Source organism: Enhydra lutris, unplaced genomic scaffold (assembly GCF_002288905.1).
Source record: "Enhydra lutris kenyoni isolate GAN:26980312 unplaced genomic scaffold, ASM228890v2 scaffoldscaffold93, whole genome shotgun sequence".
NCBI lineage: Eukaryota > Metazoa > Chordata > Mammalia > Carnivora > Mustelidae > Enhydra > Enhydra lutris.
In genome coordinates this window covers 1,854,141-1,874,760 of record NW_019154177.1, presented here as the reverse complement: position 1 = coordinate 1,874,760, position 20,620 = coordinate 1,854,141, and the positions used below count along the sequence as shown (strand labels likewise).

Here is a 20,620-nt window from a genome sequence, read left to right as displayed (position 1 = left end):
GTTCTATGGGATCCTAAGAGACACATAAATAAAATAATCAATAGTCTTCCTGAAAGTAGAGTTCTTTGTGAGAATAAAGGGTGAATCATAGGAGAGGAAATGCTGACAAAAGAACATTGGGTAGGAGCTCCATTGGCGACTGAGTTCTGGCAACTTCTCATCCTTACAGGAAAGCATTGCCAACTTCAGAGAAGTTACCTAGTCCCGGAGTTAAAATAAACTACGGTGATATAAATCATAATTTTATCACAGAAGATGAGGATAGGACTGGGTAGAGGAGAAGATATGCTAGGGTCATGCTCCGGTGAATATAATGAACAGAATCAGAGGTATAGTTATAAACAGTAATGAGGTCATCTTCCTCCTAAGATTTTGCTTTATCACTTGTACTCTTTTGAGTCTGGATATGACTCTAGGTTTCCCAGTATTGATGGGACAGTATTAAGAATAAGGTTTCACCTAACAGCAAACCTGGTTATCTGATGCAGAGATATAAGCCACTTTTTTTTTTTAAGATTTTATTTATTTGACAGAGAGAGAGAGAAACCGCAAGTAGGCAGAGAGAGAGGGGGAAGCAGGCTCCCTGCTGAACAGAGAGCCGGATGTGGGACTTGATCCCAGGACCCTGAGACCATAACCTGAGCTGAAGGCAGAGGCTTAACCCACTGAGCTCCCCAGGCACCCATAAGCCACTTTTCTTATCCATGGTTTACATAATGTGTTTCCCCATTAAAAAGAAAGAAAGAAAAAAAAAGTGGATCAATTTATTTCCTTGTAAAATAATGAGCTGTTGAAATAACGAGCTGTGAAACTTAAAAGAAAGATACAAATTGTTGGTAAATAATCACAGCCATGAATCTGAAAAACCCCCAAATACTGTGCTCCTCCAACCAAATAATGACTTACTAAAATCCTAAGTCAAGCATTCAGCATTTCCAAAGGCATTTCCCTTCTACCATTTTACCCATCATTTCATTTTGAGGGAGTCTATCTATACTCTCTGTTCATTTGTTCATTTCTTTGAGAGAGAGTGTGCAAGTGTGAGCAGTTGTGAGGGTGTCGGGGGTGGAGTGAGGGAGGGGCAGAGGGAGAGAAAGAACCTTGAGCAGCTCTACACCCAGGGAGAAGCCCGAGAAGGGGCTCCATCTCACAACCCTGAGATCATGACCCGAGCCAAAACCAAGAGTTGGACACTTAACTGACTGAGCCGCCCAGGTGCCCTTCTACCCTCTTCAAAGATGCTCATCTTTCTCCTAACAGGTGATACGTGGCCAGAGGTGATGGAGAAAGACAACACCAGCTCTTTCGAAGGCTTCATCCTGGTGGGCTTCTCCGACCGTCCCCACCTAGAGCTGATCCTCTTTGTGGTCGTCCTCACTTTTTACCTGCTGACTCTTCTTGGCAACATGACCATCATCTTGCTTTCCGCTCTGGATTCCCGGCTGCACACACCAATGTATTTCTTTTTGGCCAACCTCTCATTTCTGGACATGTGTTTCACCACGGGCTCCATCCCTCAGATGCTCTACAACCTTTGGGGCTCAGACAAGACCATCAGCTATGTGGGCTGCGCCATCCAGCTCTACTTCGTTCTGGCGCTAGGAGGGGTGGAGTGCGTCCTCCTGGCCGTGATGGCCTACGACCGCTACGCTGCGGTCTGCAGACCCCTGCACTACACCGTCATCATGCACCCTCGACTCTGTGGGCAGCTGGCTTCAGTGGCATGGCTCAGTGGCTTTGGCAATTCCCTCATAATGGCACCCCAGACGTTGATGCTATCCCGCTGCGGGCACAGGCGGGTGGACCACTTTCTCTGTGAGATGCCAGCACTAATCAGCATGGCCTGCGTAGACACCATGAGCCTCGAGGCGCTGGCGTTCGCCTTGGCAATCTTCATCATCCTGGCGCCACTCATCCTCATTCTCGTCTCTTACGGCTACATCGCGCGAGCGGTGTTTCGGATCAAGTCAGCCACTGGGCGAAAGAAAGCCTTCAACACCTGCAGCTCCCACCTAATCGTCGTCTCTCTCTTCTACGGCACCATCATATACATGTACCTCCAGCCAGCAAACACTTATTCCCAGGACCAGGGCAAGTTCCTCACTCTCTTCTACACGATCGTCACTCCCAGTGTTAACCCCCTGATCTACACACTGAGAAACAAGGATGTTAAAGAAGCCATGAAGAAGGTGCTGGGGAAGGCGGGTGCAGAAGGATAGCAAAAGTTTGCGGATTGTCTTTTGACCTGTCTTCTGTCTACATTGTTAGGCGTAGCAAATGGAGGACTCTTCTGACATCGCAGACGGAAGAGGCGCTCAACGAGACGGGGAGCTCAGCGTTTAGAGAGGCTGAGAAGATGCGACATTCCTGAGTCTGCCTGTAAGCCAGGCACCAATCACTAGGAGGGCTGCATTTCGGGACCAAACAATGACGCACGCTTACAAAATACCAGCCATGAAAGTAGACACCAGGCATTCTGGTATTCACGCCAGCCTCTATCACAATGATTTATACTCAGTAAGTCCTCAACATATATGAAAGAATACACTTAGAAGTGGAAAAAAAAAGTATTTTTTTCCCTAGGAAGTTCACATGTACTTTTATAGTGCCAAATTTCTGGATGAGAGGGAAAACAAATCATTCCATTATCTAGCTCTTAGTATCTCCAACACCTCCATGTAGGTCCATAGTGTGGCTCTTGCATATTTTTAATCATGGCTATAATGAGTTTAGAGACATTTATGCTTGGCCTTTTGAGGCAAAAGTGAATGAAGACCGTTATGTAGTCAGACCGCGAGGCATTTGCTTTATATGGAGGACAGTTTCTTGCTCATATTCAGTACTTGTTAATACTTTATATGTGACCCAAAGAAGGCTAAAAGGTCTTTTATTTTGTTTTGTTTCCTTTTTCTAATTGTAGTAAAATATACACACTATCAAATTTACCATTTTGACCTTTCTCCGGCTCTCGTCAGTGGCATTAAGTATGTTCACATTGCCGCAGGACCATCAGCATCATCTATCTTCAGAACTTTTATGTCTTCCCAAACGGAAACTCTGTGTCCATTAGCAATAACTCCTCATTCTCCCCTCTCCCCAGCCTCTGGAAACACCACCCGACTTTTAGTCTCCATGACTCTGACAAAGATCTTCCTGCTTAAAATGTTTGAAGTTTACTAACCTCCACTTCCCCCCTCTGTCACCAGGATAATCTTGAACAGAGGCAGAGAGCAGTGACACCAGTTCTGGGGAACTGCTGGAATGTTTATGATTGGGTGTTCTTTGCATGTTGATTTCTTCATGTTTATACTCATGACTGTAGTCCTTTGCCAGTCATAATGGAAGTTGACTGGAACAGTCTGCATTAGATGAATGAATCCTAAAGGTAGGCAGGTATCTTCAGACCTGAAATATTACCAGTTGAATAAATCCCATCTCATAACGTGGGAAAATATATGTTATGTTAAAGTTTCTGCAAGTAAATAAGGAGTTTTAAATGTGGGGGTGTTGCCAGTGGTATCATTAGGGACTGGATGAAAGATGGGTCTAGCAACTTCTTTTTTAAGAAAGTTCAGATTACTCTAGAGGCTCCAGAAAAAAATACCAAATACCTAAATAAATTGTTCTCAAAAAATCATTTTCAGACACAATGTGCATATTTCCTTATTTGTAACCAATAATTCTTGTACTTTGTCCAGATAGATTACATTTTATTTTAGATTAGTTAGGGCTTGTTAGAAAGGGTTTGGGGCTTAGTTTTGACTATGGACAATATTCCATTATTCCCATAAGAGGGTAGAATGATTAGAATATAGTTGATTTTTCTTACTTTATAAATTAAGTAAAAAGTGATATGTAGCCATGATGATGTTTATGAAAGCCATTATTAATGAAGAAGTAGTATAGAATTTGGAGACCCATGACCTGGCATTTTCCATTTCTTACACTGAAAAACAACTTATGTGTCCTCCTGGTACAAAAATATGCTATGCACTTATAAGTAAATAAAAATCCTTTTAGAGTCAATCTCCAGAATCATAAATGATTATTGTAATTTTATATAATTTCTATGCTGTTTAGCTATGCATTATTTTAGGAGCAACAACATCTTGAAGTGGGGGCAGGAGATCAAGAGAGAGTATAAATCTCTATAGAAACAGCACTTTTGGTAGCATGCTATGGAATTTCCAGCCAATTCTCTCAGCCACGGAGCTTAATCTTTCTCCAAAGAAACAAATATTACACATATGTCCATATGTGTATGTTTGTGTTTAAACCCACTGTGATTTAAATTAAGTGTTATGAGATGATAGTTCAATAAATGCTTATCAATCAGATTATCAGATCATTTTCCATCTTGTCTTGATGGGTGGTACAGGAACCTTGAAGACAGCCTTAACCTATTTTATATTTTGTCTACGTTCACATTTTTCCTTCTCATTCACCTCTTCAGCAAATACATATTGTGCCAGGCACTGGTCTGGGTACTGGAACAAAGCACCCAACGGATTCCCATGGCACTGAGCTTGTCATGGACAAATGTTGGAAACCTCATCACAATAGGAACATTTGTAAGTTTTAGGAAGATAAACATAACAGGGACAGAAGCCGGGAAACAGGGCAGAGCTGCAGTTTTAAGTGGGGAGGGTCAAGGAAGAGCTTGGAATCTACGTTTAAGCAAAGGTGCGGTGGCAATGGGAAGCAGCTATGCGGCTCCCTGGGGAAGAGGGCATCGGGCAGAGCAAGCAGCAGGCACACCATTTAGATCAGGAAGGTGAGGGGGAAGCAGAGAAAGGGATGAGCAAAGAGTGGGAGGGACCTCAAGAGCACACATGACCCTGGAAGGAAAGAACAGGAAGTGTTTCCAGAGGGATGACTGGTCAACCATCCAACATGCGGCAAATGGCCACCTGAGATTGAAGAGGAAAGTTACCCAGAGCAGGCCCAGCCCAGGAGGCCCAGGAAGATGGAAGGTTACCAACAAGAAGCTAGAGATAACCAGAAGCCCCACTGGGACCAAGAGATAACCAGCTATTTCTGCTTCTGTAAACAGACTTCCCTCCACAGGCTCCTGCACTACTGTTCCCGCCTAAAGCAGCCTCCCTCCGCTCTCTCAGTTTAAACCTACCCACCAGCAGTCAGCATGGCCCTGGGAACCCCCTTACGCAGGGTCCAGAACTTTGAGCATGAGCTCATCTGGGTCCACCGGCATAAAATAAATCCGAGTTATGCTTCTCCGAGTGTCACTCGGTCTCTCGCAGGTCTGATTTTTATTTTTTCCACAACAAGATCAGGAATGAAAACTGACCAACAGATTTAGTGGTGCGGGTCTCCCAGACAAACCCGCAAAGAGCTATTTCCATGGAGCGATCGGGGATGGCGGGTGGGGGGGGGCGGGGCGGGTACTGGTTGGAGCGCACCCAGGAGACAGTGAAAATGTGAAATGCAGGCGGTTAGAGCCCAGTCAAATCCTCCGAGAAGTCTAATGATGGAGAGAAACAGAGACAGGGTGTTAGCAGTAGGGACGGAAGATTTATCAGATTACCAGAATCATTTTTGAAACGAGAGGAATTTTGACAAGTTTAGAAACCAGGGAAGGGAATGATCCAGCAGTAAAATGAAGATTCAGGAAAGAGAAAATTGCAACAGTGATGACCTTGAGTAGGTGGAAAGGAACAGGAACCGGTTCATGAGTGGACAGTTTGGCTTGAACTGGGAGCAAGAGTTCACCGCAGCAAGAGGGACGGCAAAGTGCGTGAGCGCAGGTGCTCACCATCGGGGAGCTTTGAGCAGGGGCCGGTGCGAATTCTCTTCTACCCCTATTCTTCTCAGTCCCAGATAGGAAGAAGGCACTGCAGCCTCACTGTTAACACTGCAAGTCTGTTAAACCAATAGAATAAACTAAGTACCACTTAAGTGCCTGAAAGGAATAGATTAGAGGACTTCGTGCAATTTAATCTTTCTCTCTTTGATATAAGATAACTGTTCACTGCCTGTCTTAGCGTTTGTCATTTTAGCAAGGAACATTCCTTCCTGCTTTTCTTAACTCGCTCTTGCTATCATTTTTCTCCTGTATATTAAATAATATGGAATATGTGAAAATACATAGCAAGAATCAACACCGATTTTCCTCTCTCTGTAAAAACTGTATGGGCGTGTTTTCTATTTCAGACCAAAAGCCCCTGACATATGTGTGGAACGATGGTAAGCCAGGGAAAACCAAAGGGAGTCTTTGATGGGTTTTCTCCTCCCTTGCTGGTCACGCAGGCATTCTCTTGCTACCAATGCACGACAGAGTCCTTCTGGGGCTTCACTGAGTCTAGGTGTGAATCATCGATCTCATTCTTGCCCATAAACAATGCTGACAAGCTGGTCCAAACCTTCCTGAAACTCCTCAGACCAGTTGTTACATAACGACATTCTTAATCGGCACATTTCCTGCCTTGATCAGGGTGTGCCATGCAGTGTATCTCTTCTTTCAGTAAAACAGTTGAAGCCAATTCCAGATACACTGGAACTAACCCTCAAAACATGCCCCCAATCCCTTCTCATTCGGCTGTAGCCTCCTGCAGGAGTGGAGTACAGATTCAAGGCTCAAGAGATCGCAGAGGCTTCATGCTGGTCATCAGAATCAGGGGGTGTGCAATTCCTAGGAGAGACATGAACAAAACCCTTGTTCACATGACATACGCTTCCAAAAGCTCCTTCTAGTTATCTCATCTCCCATCAGCATAATAGTCTACTTCCCGTAAAAGGCAGTCAGGACTGGTAATTTCTGGTGTCCTGGAGGGCTTGTGCTAGGTCCTGGCCCTTGGCTATGGTATCGTAGGCACCTGTAGCGTATGGACACTCAGATGGCCCCCGTCTGGAACAAGGCAAAGACACACTCTCAAATGTGCTGTTTGATGGTGTTCCAACTTCCCTCAAATCTGATATACATACGTCAAAGATAAAGTTAACTTTGAGGTGATGTGGATTCCACAGAGAGAAGGGCCGGGCGTTTAAGATCGTGAACTTCTTGAATGAATGGAATCTCATCTCCTTCTTGGACTTACTGTCTCTATATTGTGGTTTCTTCACTTGTAAAATGTGGATAATGATATCGCCATGCTCAAAGGACCACTTCAATTTTAAATGAACTAATATGTGAAAGCATCTAGAACAGTTCCTGGTATGTAGTAAGCATTAAGGGTTTGTTGTGTTGTTGTAACGCATAAAATATACTAAAGAAAGACCATTCCTGCTTCCACCTTTTGGAATAGAATACTATTTCTAAGGCCATTAAACTCTGTAAGGTTCTCAATCTCACACCACTTTCTAATTTGTCTCTGCATTTGTATGATAGCCTCTATGCTTGAATCCCTATTTTTTGGAGGTCTCGCTAGAGCCTGCCCTTAACCCTACAGACTTCTATCCTGGGATAAGATGCCAGGATTACATGTCTCAACCCTTCCACAGCCACACCGCCACCAACTCCAAGGGCAGTAACTAGGTTTTGCCTGAGTCGTAACATTCGCTCACGGGAACCCATCTGATGCAAGGATATTCTGAGTTTATTCTGAGCCTTTTACATGCTGAACCTAAGGCTATCCCAAGACCTTTGCATCTTAAAAAAAGAAACTATAGGGGAGCCTGGGTGGCTCAGTGGGTTAAGCATCAGCCTTTGGTTCAGGTCATGATCCCAGGCTCCTAGGATCAAGTCCCATGTCAGACTCCTTGCTCAGCGGGGAGCCTGCCTCTCCCTTAAAGAAAAAGAAATAGAAAGAATAAACTAAGAAAGAGGTTTGGATATCCTACTTTGATTTGTACTATTAACTAGTCCCTGCCATCCATGGGCATGCTCTTAGCCACCATTAATTCAAGCACAGGCCCACGCACGCTGCGGCAGTAACCCACGACCCTCCCTGTGTTTCTCATATGTTGTCCTTCGGATTCCATATCCATCTGGCAACGAGCTTTGGGTTTATTATCTCTAAGTTTGAAATTGCCTCTGACCCTGCGGCCTTGGGATGCTTCCTTAGACTCTGGGGTATTAATACTTGGTGCTCTGTGATGCTCTGTTACAGGTTTGCCATGTCAGGGCTCAGTTCCCCTGAACACAGCCCCTTCTTGCTGGGATCTCACACTGAGGGATCCAGCCCATGCCGGCTGTCGCTAGAACGTCCCTGCGCCCATGTCTGCTCTGTTCTCATACAGAGCAACCAGTTAGACGGTCAGAAATTAATACAGTAAATTACAGCATTCCAGGAGCTTTTTCCTTAGGGATGAAAAAAAAAAGAGAGAGAGAGAGAGAGAGAGAGAACTATGCCCATAAGCAACCCTCAGGGAAATAAAGGTAAGATAAGGTGGAGAGGGACACTAGCCAAGAAGAGAAATTAAATTTAAATGAATCAGAGTGCATACTTCATAGTTTATCTCTTGTTTCCTAACAGACGCCGTGACCTTCGGGAGGTTTGTTTAACTCCTCTGAGCCTGTTTCCACATCCACAGACTGAAGACAGGCGTAGCGATATCAGAGGACTTTGCTGAGGACCGTGAGGGCCCGCCCCATGCTACTCCTATTCGTAGTAACTGCAGGTTCCCCGGGGCCCTTGCTAATCCGGCATTATCTCTTAATTTTCCACTTTAAGGACTACTGGAATTTTTTAGTTTACTTACCTTGTTCTATTCTGTAAACTAAAGACTCAGGGGGTGATCTCAGGGTTGTGAGACTGAGCCCCACTCCTAGCCCAGTGGGAGTCTGTTGGAGATTCTCTTGCTCTCCCTCCGGCCTGCCCCCCTGCACTCACTCTCTCATTCTTTAAAATAAATAATTAAATAAATGACATCTTTTAAAAAAATTTTTAAAAATAAAATAAAACATGATTTAAAAATAAAATATGATTTTCTTAACTATCTATAAGAGCTTGTGGGGAAAAAAGGAAATCCTCCATTAAATGAGCATCATTTTCCCTCAAAGGATCGCACCCTCATGCCCGTTCTTACTTTCAGAGGCAAATCACACTGCTATTTGGGGAGTTTAAAATATTATGAATTATTTTTGGTAGATTAAATCTTAATTTTTTTCCTTTTCTGTTTTACTTGATGTCCTTTCCTTCCACAGAAAGAAGGAATTCTCATTCTCATTAATCCCGTGTAGGGCTATGATGCATAAAATTATATGTAGAGCATTTTAGTTATTGTTTTATATAGTTAAGTGCATGTTAGCTCTGTTTTTCTTGTGTCTTCATCTCGTCACTGAGCAATATCTCAGGCAAATACTCCTGGTGCAGATTAGTTACTAGTCCATTCTCTACTGAAGGACTAAATTTTTTCTTCGTCTTTGGTGACTACAAACATTGCAACAATTAAAGTTCTTGTTCTTATGCCTTTATATGCTGATAATTTTATTTCATCGGATAGATTTCCAGGAATAATATTGCTAGGTAGATAAATATATGTGTATTTTCAAGATTAACTTTGTTAGGGTACGGAGTCGACCACCCCTCAGATAGACAGAGAACACTCTCGATAATGCAAGTCACACAGCGAGGTTTATTTCCAGCTTGCTGGGGTCCAAGTATCCGCCCGGTGCAGCGGGTTTCAACAAGGACCCTGAGCACTCAAAGCCAAGGGTTTATATAGCATTTTCAGGGCACTTTCCCATAGCTACATACATATCTTGCACCCCACTTTGGCAGCCTAACTTTGTTTAACCTTTTGTCACCCCGGTGTCACCCTGGCGCCATCCTGGTGGTTAAGTGAGATTTAGGTTCAGAAGAAATTTAACTTTATTTACATTTCCTTCTGCCTCAGCCTCCTTCAGTTTTATGGTGGGGGGGCAACCTTAGGCCTTGAGGAACTGTGCCATTTGTCTCTGGAAATTGGGCCATTGAAGAGATAACCTTTCTGTTGTAAATCACCAGGACATTTGCAAACCAAGGGAGATTCCTGTCTTGCAGGATTGTGATCTCTGCAAGTTAACTATTTGTTTTCTTTAACATCTGGTCCCTGTGGTGCCATCGCCTAACCGCCCTGGTGGTATATGATTAAGTTGTTTCTTAGGTTTTAGCTACTTTCTCTTATCTCAAGTTACCTGCGCCTGTGGGCTGGTTAGGGACGCTCAGTAGAATGGCTTGCTGGCCTTCAGGATGGCCATTCTTATGCTAACCCACTCTTAGAGTGCAAGGTGCCAGCTTTTGCTTTGCCAGATGGCTGTACTTATGTCAGGGCTAGACTCGAGGTGGGTACAGCCTTGTTTTTCTTGACCTCCACACCTGGAGCTGGTTTCCGGGACTTGTTTTTAAGTCCTTGAGGGAAGGGGAGCAGGGACAGTTTAAGGGTTAAACAACAAAGTTATTGTTTAACTTCAATGGAAGCCTCTGGCTAAGATAGAAATATAAAATAGGTCCTTACAACTATCCTATTTATTTCTAAAAACCTAGTGATACTTTACATTTCTACCCATAATTTTTGAGATTAGCCTTTTCCCTTCAGAGAGATTGCGTGTAGGAGCTCCTGCTGGTTATTCTTTTTTTTTTTTTTTCAATCCAATAAGTGGCTTATTATTTTTCTCTGGTTGGTTGGGAATTTAAAATCTTCTCATGTAGATTTGCTATTCTGAGTTGTATGTTCAAATTATTTGGTATTTTTTCTATTATGTTATTTGTGTGTTTTCTTGGGCTTTGTAAACTTTGTTTATATTGTAAGTATAAACTTTTCATAATTAGAAATATAATAATTTGTCTACTCTCATACCTACATTTTAATATTTAATGTGTCTACTCATCTGAAAAATTGATATGGAGCTACTTCTAACAAATAAAAATAAATCCTGGATAGGAGGGACTATAGAAAAATATAAATCATTTTTTTAAATCTTACAAAAACAAATCTACAAAATCATTCTAAACAGAGGTAGGGCTTCTTCACTAAGCCTAGAAATGCAAAAATCTCTCTTTTTAGTTTCAAGTTTTTATTTAAATTCCCGTTAGTTAACATATGGTGTAATATTAGTTGTGGGTGAAAAAAAAAAAAAAACATTAGTTTTAGGTGTAGAATTTAGTGGTACAACACCCCGTGAAAAAAAAATCTATGAAAGAAAAGATAGAAATATTTAGGAATATGATAAATAAAACTGCTTTTTGTAAATCAGGGCAGTAAAAGGATTTCTGAGGTGGATTACATGGAAGTCAGTTTTATTGTATAAAAATTGAACTCAGAATTTCAGAGCAGATGCAGTTTTCTTTTCCGTGTGGCTTCACAGAATTTATTTAGTAGCTTCCAAGAGGAAATTAACTCCCAGTTTGATGGCACAAAGCCCAAGTTTTATTTGATAAGGTATTTTTGTCCCTATTGTCATTCCCTTTCATCTTGGAAAAGACAAGTCTCCAGAGAAAGGGTAGTGATGGAGCAAATCCAAGCGACAAATGGAAGTGGCTTGGCTGAATTCTCCATCCCTACCCATTAGCGATCAGGGTCAATTACCATAGAGCACAGAACGGGGTTGCCTTCCCTTATAAATAAGAGCACACGCCAACACAATTTAATAAAGAAAATTCCCTGTCCTCATTTATATTGCAAATCTGGTGAGGAGAATTCTGAAAATAGCAGTTAATGCCTTAATACTTTGCGTTGGGAATACCAGAAAACCACTTTCTGATTGTCTGCAATATTTTTTCCCTAACCTTCTATTTTCTGAGTTAATCCTGAGTGGACATCTCATAATTTGCCACTGGAAAAGGGGAACAAGGAGTTGGACAAACTTTGTCATATCAACTTTACAACCGAAGAGCTTATGAAGAGCTCCTACTTGGTTTATTTGAATTCAAAGCTTTCTGGACAAGGGCGCACACATGTCATCCTATCTCTAGTGCTTAATATAGAGGTATGTAGAACACTCTTCTGGAAATTATTCTATAAAACATGATGAAATGAGGGTGTTCTGAGAACTCATCTTGTGGACTTTATCATTATATGGCAAAAACCGAAGCCTCCAATTCTTCATTGCATTTATTTGCTGATAGTGTTACTGACGAGGGAGCAGAAGCCTGGCTAAGGACAAAGCAAAAGGCTGATACCTTGCAACCTCCCCCTCACCCCCACTTCTGGGTGGGACATACCTGACATTCTTTTAGGAATCTCCCAACTATCTTAATAGCTTGCTAAAAAGGGCAAAACGACCTTGGCAATGGCAAGGCCTCTGGTATCTGGTATCTTGTAGGTCCTCTTTAGCATATGAAAGTTCTATCAAAACCTCCCTTTTCCTTACCTCCCCCAACCCCATGGTACATAACTGCCACCCCCAACAACCCAGGGCAGCAGCTCTTCCTGCCCACGGGTCCTGTCCCCGCGCTTTAATAAACCACCATTTTGCACCAAAGATGTCTCAAGAGTTCTTTCTTGGTCATCGGCTCCGGACCTCACCCCATCAAACCTCACCTATATTCTAGAACCTTATCATTACTTTGCATGTTTGTTCCTCTATGGAAAACTGACTTTGGAGCAGAGCAGTCCTTGGTTCTAATCTCCAGTCCCCTATGTGTGAACTCAGGAGAAGAACTAGTCTGAGTTTCCTAACGAGTGTTTCTCCCTGAATCAATCCTTCATGTAATGTGGAACAGAGAGGAATGACCAACTTTCCTCTCTATTCTAAGCCAAACTGCAGTGTTGTGCGAATAAATTACTCTTATTATTACTCTCACACTCCAGTAGCAAGACAGAAATTCTGTGTACTACTTAAAAGCTTTCTGTCCCCTCAGAGGCATGAAAACCTGCGGAGACCTAGACCCCGACAGTGCTACGTTACACAGAAAACAGAAAATGCCCATGCTGCAAACTCAGTTGCTTTCCAAAACCACTCAGGAGCCTGCCCAGTTGTGTAGTGACTTTGTGGCAGCATCAGCAGGACAACTCTTGTCGATATAGTTTTAGAACCTTGGCGAGGTTCAGTGGGGTGGAGTCCAGAGCCCACGACCAAGAAAATTCTCGAGACATCTTTGGTGCAAAATGGTGGTTTATTAAAGCGCCCGTGGGCGAAAGACCTGCTGCCAGGGGTTGTGAGATGAGGCTCATTGTGTATGAGGGGGTTGGAGGAGGTATGGAAAAAGGGGTTTCAGAAAGAACTTTCATATGCTAAAGAAGTCTCACAGGATACCGGAGGCCTTGCCATTGTCAAGGTTGTTGATTCCTCAAGTGAGGCATTAACACTTAGATAGTTGGGAACTTCCTGGGGGAACAGTACCATCTGGACGTGGTCTATGACCGGACAGGCCAACCAGTGCACAAGCTCTCCTTAGTTACATGGACCTGAGGTCATTTTTTCAACACTTGAGTAACGACGAAATTGTGAGGTTGTGAAATCTCTACTGATTCCATTTGCCCTGCTTTTCGCAATTCCTATCATTAGAGGAAAACTTTTCTTTTCTTTTTTTTCTTTTTTTTTTTTTGCCAGTAAGTTACCCAGTATCCCCATACTCCAGCCTCTAGGAAACCTTCATATGGACCCTGAATTCATACTCAGTTTTGAGGATCTCTTAATGGCTAAATGATTACATTTATTTAAGATTTTTTTATGCTATTAAAGTCTAAAGCAATGTTGGTCCTTATAGTTAAACTCAGAGTATAAGTGAGACATTTAAAGTTATTATATTATACACAATAATTTGTGTTAATAAGAATTACTTATTCATGTTAAATTAAAATTAATAAAAGGTTTTAATATACTTTGTTTACTAAAAATTAGAATGAGGAGTAAAGGTAAATATTAAAGTCCGATTTACTCTCTCTATTCTCACTGGCCAGTGATAACAATTTTAACACTTCTGCATACTTTCAGGAAATTTTTATACACATGTGATTACTAAGATATAATATTCTATCACCATATGTAAGTAAATGCATGAAGCATGCTAAATGCGTGTTCAGGTGCTTGTCTTTTCCCCTCGGGATTTGAGCATTTTTTCTTTTAAGATTTTATATATTTATTTGACAGAAAGACACAGCAAGAGAGGGAACACAAGCAAGGGGAGTGGGAGAGGGAGAAGCAGGCTTCCTGCCAAGCAGGGAGCCCAACACGGGGCTCTATCCCAGGACCCTGGGATCATGCCCTGAGCCAAAGGCAGACACTTAACAACTGAGCCACCCAGGCACCCTGGATTTGAGCATTTTGCACATTCCTATGTTTATCTGAATTTATATCTCTTTCTCATACCTCATTTTATTGACAGTGGCATAGCAACAGAGATTTTCTGAGTGACTCTAAAGACTTCCCTACCACTCTGTAATGAGAGCTATAGACGTGAGCGAAATTAAAGCATAAGTTAATAATTCAAAAATTGTGTTCCTATCATTAAATTCACATTTCTAAACCAATAAAATAATAATAAAATGGTAGAGGGAAGTGTCAGCAAGGTAGCCGACTTGGGGATGGACACATGCTCCGCACGTGGCCTTAGCAAACTTAGGCCTCTCAACAGGCTATTGGCTGAACATTAGAGCGGCAAACTCCCTGTGACCTTGGTCCACGATGCTGTGCTAGGGATCTCCCATGGAACATCACCTTATACTTCAGGTCAGAGTCATTACTGCCTCTGCTGTTGAGGTGGGTGGTTTTAGAGCTGTGGAGGGGACAGGAGAGTAAATTGTCAACTCACAGGGTCATAGTACATTGGTGGACCTAGGACACTTCAAGGTCGAGCAATCAATCCTAGGCAGCTTCCTCTCTGAACATCTCAGAGGTCCAAGGTCACTACAGTCTGTTTCATTCACACTCACACTACCACACCAGAAAGGCATTATTATACTCATTTTCTAGATGGGGACCCTGATATTCAAGAGAATAAGAAGCATTCCCAGGATGATATAGCTAATGACTTTATTTAGTAGAGATTTTATTTAGTTGAGAATTTATTTAGTAAGGATCTAACTAATGACTATTTAGTAGAGACAACCCAGGCTTGTTTGTCTCCAATGTCCATGTTATTAATAGCTTTTTATTCTGATTCTGTGAGCTCTTAAGAGGCAATAGACATTTTTTTTAATATGTCTGATGACTTTCTAGAACCTACCTACATAGTTTTTGGGATGATGAGATGATGAAAATAATTTTAACTGTTTCAGATGATAAGGCAATCTCCATGGCATTGAGGAGAAATTAGAATGAAAAGATAGGATGGCAGGAATTATAACCAAATCTTTCTAAAAATAACGATTGAGGTGGAAAGTAGTACAAAGATTAACAAAATGACCAAAAAAATCAAAGAACACATTTTATTAAATTGGTTAAAATTAGGTATTTACTTCTTAAATTTTGGCTTTCTTTTGTCTTTTCTTTCTTTCTTTTCTTCCCTCCTTCCTCTTTCTTTTCTTTTCTTTGTTTCTTTCTTTTACTTTCTTTCTCTTTCCTTTCTTTCTTAGCCTTTCTTTTTTTCTTTCTTTCTTTCCCCCTCCCTCCCTCCTTCCTTTCCTTATTTCTTTCTTTCCCTTTCTTTCTTTCTTTCTTTGTAGGCCCCACACCTGGGAAGCCCAATGCAGTACTTGAACTCACAACCCTGAGATCAAGACCTGAGCTGAGATCAAGAGTCAGATGCTTAATGACTGAACCACCCAGGTGCTGCTGGGCTTTCATTTATGAAGTACTGACACAAATATAGAAAGATTAAATTGTAGAAATGCCTAAGTACTTATGAGTATTTCCAACTATGTATTTTTCATATCGCAAGCAATGTTTTTTCTATATGTATCTTCAAACAGGTAGTAAAGTGATTATAAATAAAATGTCAATAAGTATGTGTTCATCGATTTCCTGAATTCTTGTGTTTCAGGAAACAAAAGTCGAAACATTGATCATGAGGCAGGTGAATGAGAGCATCCCACAGGAGTTCATCCTTCTTGGTTTCTCAGATCGACCATGGCTGGAGCTCCCACTCTTTGTGGTCTTCCTCATTTCTTACATGGTGACTATCTTTGGGAATCTGACCATTATTCTAGTGTCACGCCTGGACCCCAAACTCCATACCCCCATGTACTTTTTTCTTACCAATCTGTCACTGCTGGACCTTTGCTATACCACATGTACGGTTCCACAGATGCTGGTAAATTTATGCAGCACCAGGAGGGTGATCAGTTATGGTGGCTGTGTGGCCCAGCTCTTCATGTTTCTAGCCTTGGGGGCCACTGAATGTGTTCTCTTGGCTGTCATGTCCTTTGATAGGTTTGTAGCTATTTGTCAGCCTCTGCATTATTCAGTTATCATGCACCAGAGGCTGTGCCTCCAGCTGGCAGCCGCATCCTGGATTACTGGTTTTAGCAACTCAGTGTGGTTGTCCACCCTGACTCTCCAGCTGCCACTCTGTGGCCCCCACATAGTAGATCACTTTCTCTGTGAAGTCCCTGCCCTGCTCAAGTTGTCCTGTGTAGACACAACAGCCAACGAGGCGGAACTGTTCTTTGTAAGTGTGCTGTTCCATCTGATACCCCTGACGCTCATCCTAGTATCATATGCTTTCATTGCCCAAGCAGTGTTGAGGATCCAGTCGGCCGAAGGCCGGCGAAAGGCGTTTGGCACGTGTGGCTCCCATCTGATCGTGGTGTCACTGTTTTACAGCACTGCAATCTCCATGTACCTACAACCGCCATCCCCCAACTCCAAGGACCGGGGGAAGATGGTGTCCCTCTTCTATGGGATCATCGCACCCATGCTGAACCCCCTTATATACACACTTAGGAATAAAGATGTAAAGGAGGCCTTTAAAAGGTTAGTTGTAAGAGTCTTCTTAGTCAAGAAATAAGGGATATGCAAATGGTCGACATTGTAAGCACTTAATATTTACTTGGCTTTCTAACTTTTCTTCAAGTTGCCCTGTTTTCATCATTCCAACATGGACACTATTGTGATGATCTCCCTCAAATAAAGTGTCATCGACAGAAAGCTACAATAGGTTCTGGTGCCTCAACACACTCATTGAACCAGTACCTGGAAGGAGGCTTCCAGCTGACCAGAAACTGTGTGACTTTACATCATTGTTTGCACATTTGCTGAACTTAGGCCTGAGAATGTGGTAAAAGCCAGAAATCCCGGCTCTGGTAATATCAGTAGTACAAACACAACTATTTTTTCCTCACATAATTAAGAGAGGTTTACCAAAACCCTGAAAAACAGCTACTTTAAAGTTGAATCTGAAGTTTACAACCCTAGCTTTAAATTCTCACTACCACTCCCACATTAGCATGATAATAAAAATCACTAATTTTCCATCTAGAATTGCACCCAGATTTTCATTCTCTTGTCATGTTCCTATACTCATGTTTTCCTCCTAAATGAAAGCACCCCTTTTTATTTCCTTTATAGATCAAATCCTAGGTATTATTGGGTCGAGCTAATTTTTAACTTCTCTGAAATTTTTTTCATAACTCTCCCAATTATCAATATTATTATTATCTCTTAAACCCCAAAACACAGCCTGGATCTTAAAATAGCATGCCATGTCATGATTTCCAGTGATTTCTTGTTCATACACTTGGCTTGCACAACAACCATCTCATTGCAGGTTGGTCTCCCTGAGAGAACGCAGATTGGATCATCCTGTCTCCCTCAGAAGTTCATCGACGTGCTAGGGAAGTAGAACATGCTTATATGATCAGTTGGGTTTTTGGTGTTGCGTGATTTATTCACATTACAGTTATTTAATTGTGTTGTTTTTCTCCCTTGTTTTCTTCTACCAATATATTATACATATAGGGAATACAATAACTGAAAGATATATTTGTCATGTTTCTCCTTAAAACCTGCAGCAATACCATGTACTTTTGCCATAATATAATGAAAACTGACAAGAGAAATAAACCTGATCTGCCAAGTTACAATTTCAGTTCTCTTTCTTATTAGAAGTAACTATCATTAAAGGACTAAATGGAAGTAAAATACTAATAGAGTATATTGAAAACATAATACTTCCCTCAGTGAAAATTGATTTATTTCTAAAGGTCCTAATAAATGATATATCAGATAACTAGAAGCAAATGTACATTCAAAGCCAATGTCCGTGAAACTTGGTAAATTATGAGAACACAGACAAAAGATCAAAATTGAAGTAGTTTTTGATTTTTAAATGAAAGATTAGTTGACTTATATTATACTGGTATATTTTATTTTATCCTGACATATAATTTTATGCTGGTAGAAAATGATTTACAGGGAAATTCTGTAAGCTATTATCAGTTACATTGTGATTATTAAAAATATGTATAACCCTTTATGTGAATTCATTTAGAATATAGAGTCATTTAGAATAAGACACACAAACTAACGTCATCTCATTTTTTTTTTGCAATTCTGAGAAATTAATTTTTATAATCCAAACCAGTTTCAAGAAAAATGTATTTTGGTGTTTTTTTGTTTTGTTTTCTTTCTTTTTTGAGTATAGTTGACACACATTACATTAGTTTCAGGTGTACAATTTAGTGATTTGGCAAGTTTTTACATTATGCTATGTTCACCATAATGTGGCTACCATAACATGCTCTGATGGTATCACTGACTGCATTCCTTATGCTTGGCTTTTTACTCCTGTGACTTAATCCTTCGACAACTGGAGGCCTATACCTTCCTCTGCCCTTTTCCCATTTTGCCCAACCCCCAACACCTTCTATCTGGCAACCACCAGTTTGTTCTGTGTATTTATAGTTCTGATTCTGCTTTTTATTTGTTTATTCAGTTTTACTTGTTTGTCCATCCATAAATGGAACCATATGGTATTTGTCTTTCTCAGGCTGGTTTATTTCAGCATAATAGCCTCTAGGTCCATCCGTATTCCCTCAAATGGCACAATCTCATCTTTTTTTATGACTATGTAATACCCCATTGTGTATATACGTCACATTTTCCTTATCTGCTTATCTACTGATTGACACTTAGGTAGCTTCGGTGTCTTGGCTGTTGTAAATAATGCTGCAATAAAAATAAGGGTGCGTGCATCTTTTTGAGTCAGTGTTTTCATTTTCCGTGTGTCAATAACCAGTAGCAGAATTATTGGGTCATACGGTATTTCTAACTTTCTGAGGAACCTCCATACTGTTTCCCACAGTGGCTACACCTATTTACATTCCTACCAACAGGGCATGAGGGTTCCTTTTTCTCCATATCCTTGTCAACACTCCTTGTTTCTCATCTTCTTGATTTTAGCCATTTTAACAGGTGTAACAGGGATCTCATTGTGGTTTTGATTTGCATTTCCTGATGCTGAGTGATGTTGAGCATCTTGTCACGTGTCTGTTGGTCAGCTGGATGTCTTCTTTGGAGAAATGTCTATTCAGGTCCTCTGCCCATTTTTAAATTGGATTATTGCATTCTTCTCAGTGACTCTTGTTACTCATGTATCTGTTCTCTGGTGCCAACCATGATATATGGTCTGTCCTTCATAGTCTTCCACCAGCCCACCAAAATACTCATTCTGCAATCTATATACTTAGAGTTGTGCTCTACTTTTCCTGTTATGTCAAACAATCTTTGAGAGAGATTGTCTTGGAAGCAGAAATTACCTTAGAATGCTTCATAATGAATTAGAATAAATAAAAGAACTAAATGTATTCTCCATGTCCTCCTACAGTGTCAGCTCCTGGAAGCCAGATATTCATTTTCCAACTACTGATAAACATTTTACTTCAATAATTTTAAAAAAATGTAATGACTAGAAGAATGACTGAAGTATGCAAGCTCAAGGACATGGGACTCTGTAAATGGAGGATGTGGTAATGATGGCAATGATTTGATGGGAATGATAAAGAAAAAATCAGCTGATAAGGAAGATTTTATACACACACACACACACACACACACACACATATATATCTTCAGTCCAGGTCTCTTTTTCTTATTTTCACACCTGTAGATATAGTTTGTAGGTATTTCTTCTTTTTTTATTGAGATATAATTGACATGCAGCATTATATTAGTTTCAGGCATACAACATAATGATTATTTGTATCCAGTGCAAAGTGATCACCACAGTAAGCCTAGTTAACATCTGTCATCATACAAAGTTACAAACTTTCTTCTGATAAGAACTTTTGAGATCTACTCTCTTAGCAACTTCCAAATATGCAATACAGTTTTATTAACTAGAGTCACTATGCTGTACATGACATCCCCAGGACTTATCATCTTATAACTAGAAGTTTATACCTTTGGCTCCCCTCATTCATTTCACCCGCCCACCCCTGACCCCCGCCACCAATCTGTTCTCTGTTTCCTTGAGCTTGGTGTTCTCTTTTTAAAAATATTCCTGCTTTTCTGGGGTGCCTGGGTGGCTCAGTGGGTTAAGCCTCTGCTTTCGGCTCGGGTCATGATCTCGGGGTCCTGGGATCGAGCCCCGCATCGGGCTCTCTGCTCAGCAGTGAGCCTGCTTCCCCCTCTTTCTGCCTGCCTCTCTGCCTTCTTGTGATCTCTCTCTCTCTCTCTCTGTCAAATGAATGAATAAAATCTTTAAAAAAAAATATTCCTGCTTTTCCTATTTTTGATGAATTTCAGAATATTAGATTCTACATAGCTTAGACTAAAATCCTATTTATGACTTTAATTGCACACATACTTATGTTTATTATTTCAATTTATTTAGCAAATATTTATTGGATAGCTATGAAA

General features: G+C 41.1%; 3 protein-coding genes across 3 annotated transcripts in view; 2 read left to right on the top strand and 1 right to left on the bottom strand.

Moving 5' to 3' along the window:
• LOC111138601 overlaps window positions 1-20,620 on the bottom strand; it is an 896,555-nt gene that overhangs the window by 302,672 nt on the left and 573,263 nt on the right. The gene's annotated exons all lie outside the window — the stretch shown is intronic.
• On the top strand, window positions 1,281-2,219 carry LOC111162604 (putative olfactory receptor 2W6). Its single transcript, XM_022527116.1, has one exon. The coding sequence runs from the start codon at window positions 1,281-1,283 to the stop codon at window positions 2,217-2,219; it is 939 nt and encodes a 312-aa protein (XP_022382824.1).
• On the top strand, window positions 15,828-16,769 carry LOC111162602 (olfactory receptor 2B6). Its single transcript, XM_022527113.1, has one exon. The coding sequence runs from the start codon at window positions 15,828-15,830 to the stop codon at window positions 16,767-16,769; it is 942 nt and encodes a 313-aa protein (XP_022382821.1).

Bases quoted from the DNA above. Each gene is read 5' to 3' on its own strand.
- LOC111162604 (XM_022527116.1), top strand. From the start codon at position 1,281: ATGGAGAAAGACAACACCAGCTCTTTCGAAGGCTTCATCCTGGTGGGC.
- LOC111162602 (XM_022527113.1), top strand. From the start codon at position 15,828: ATGAGGCAGGTGAATGAGAGCATCCCACAGGAGTTCATCCTTCTTGGT.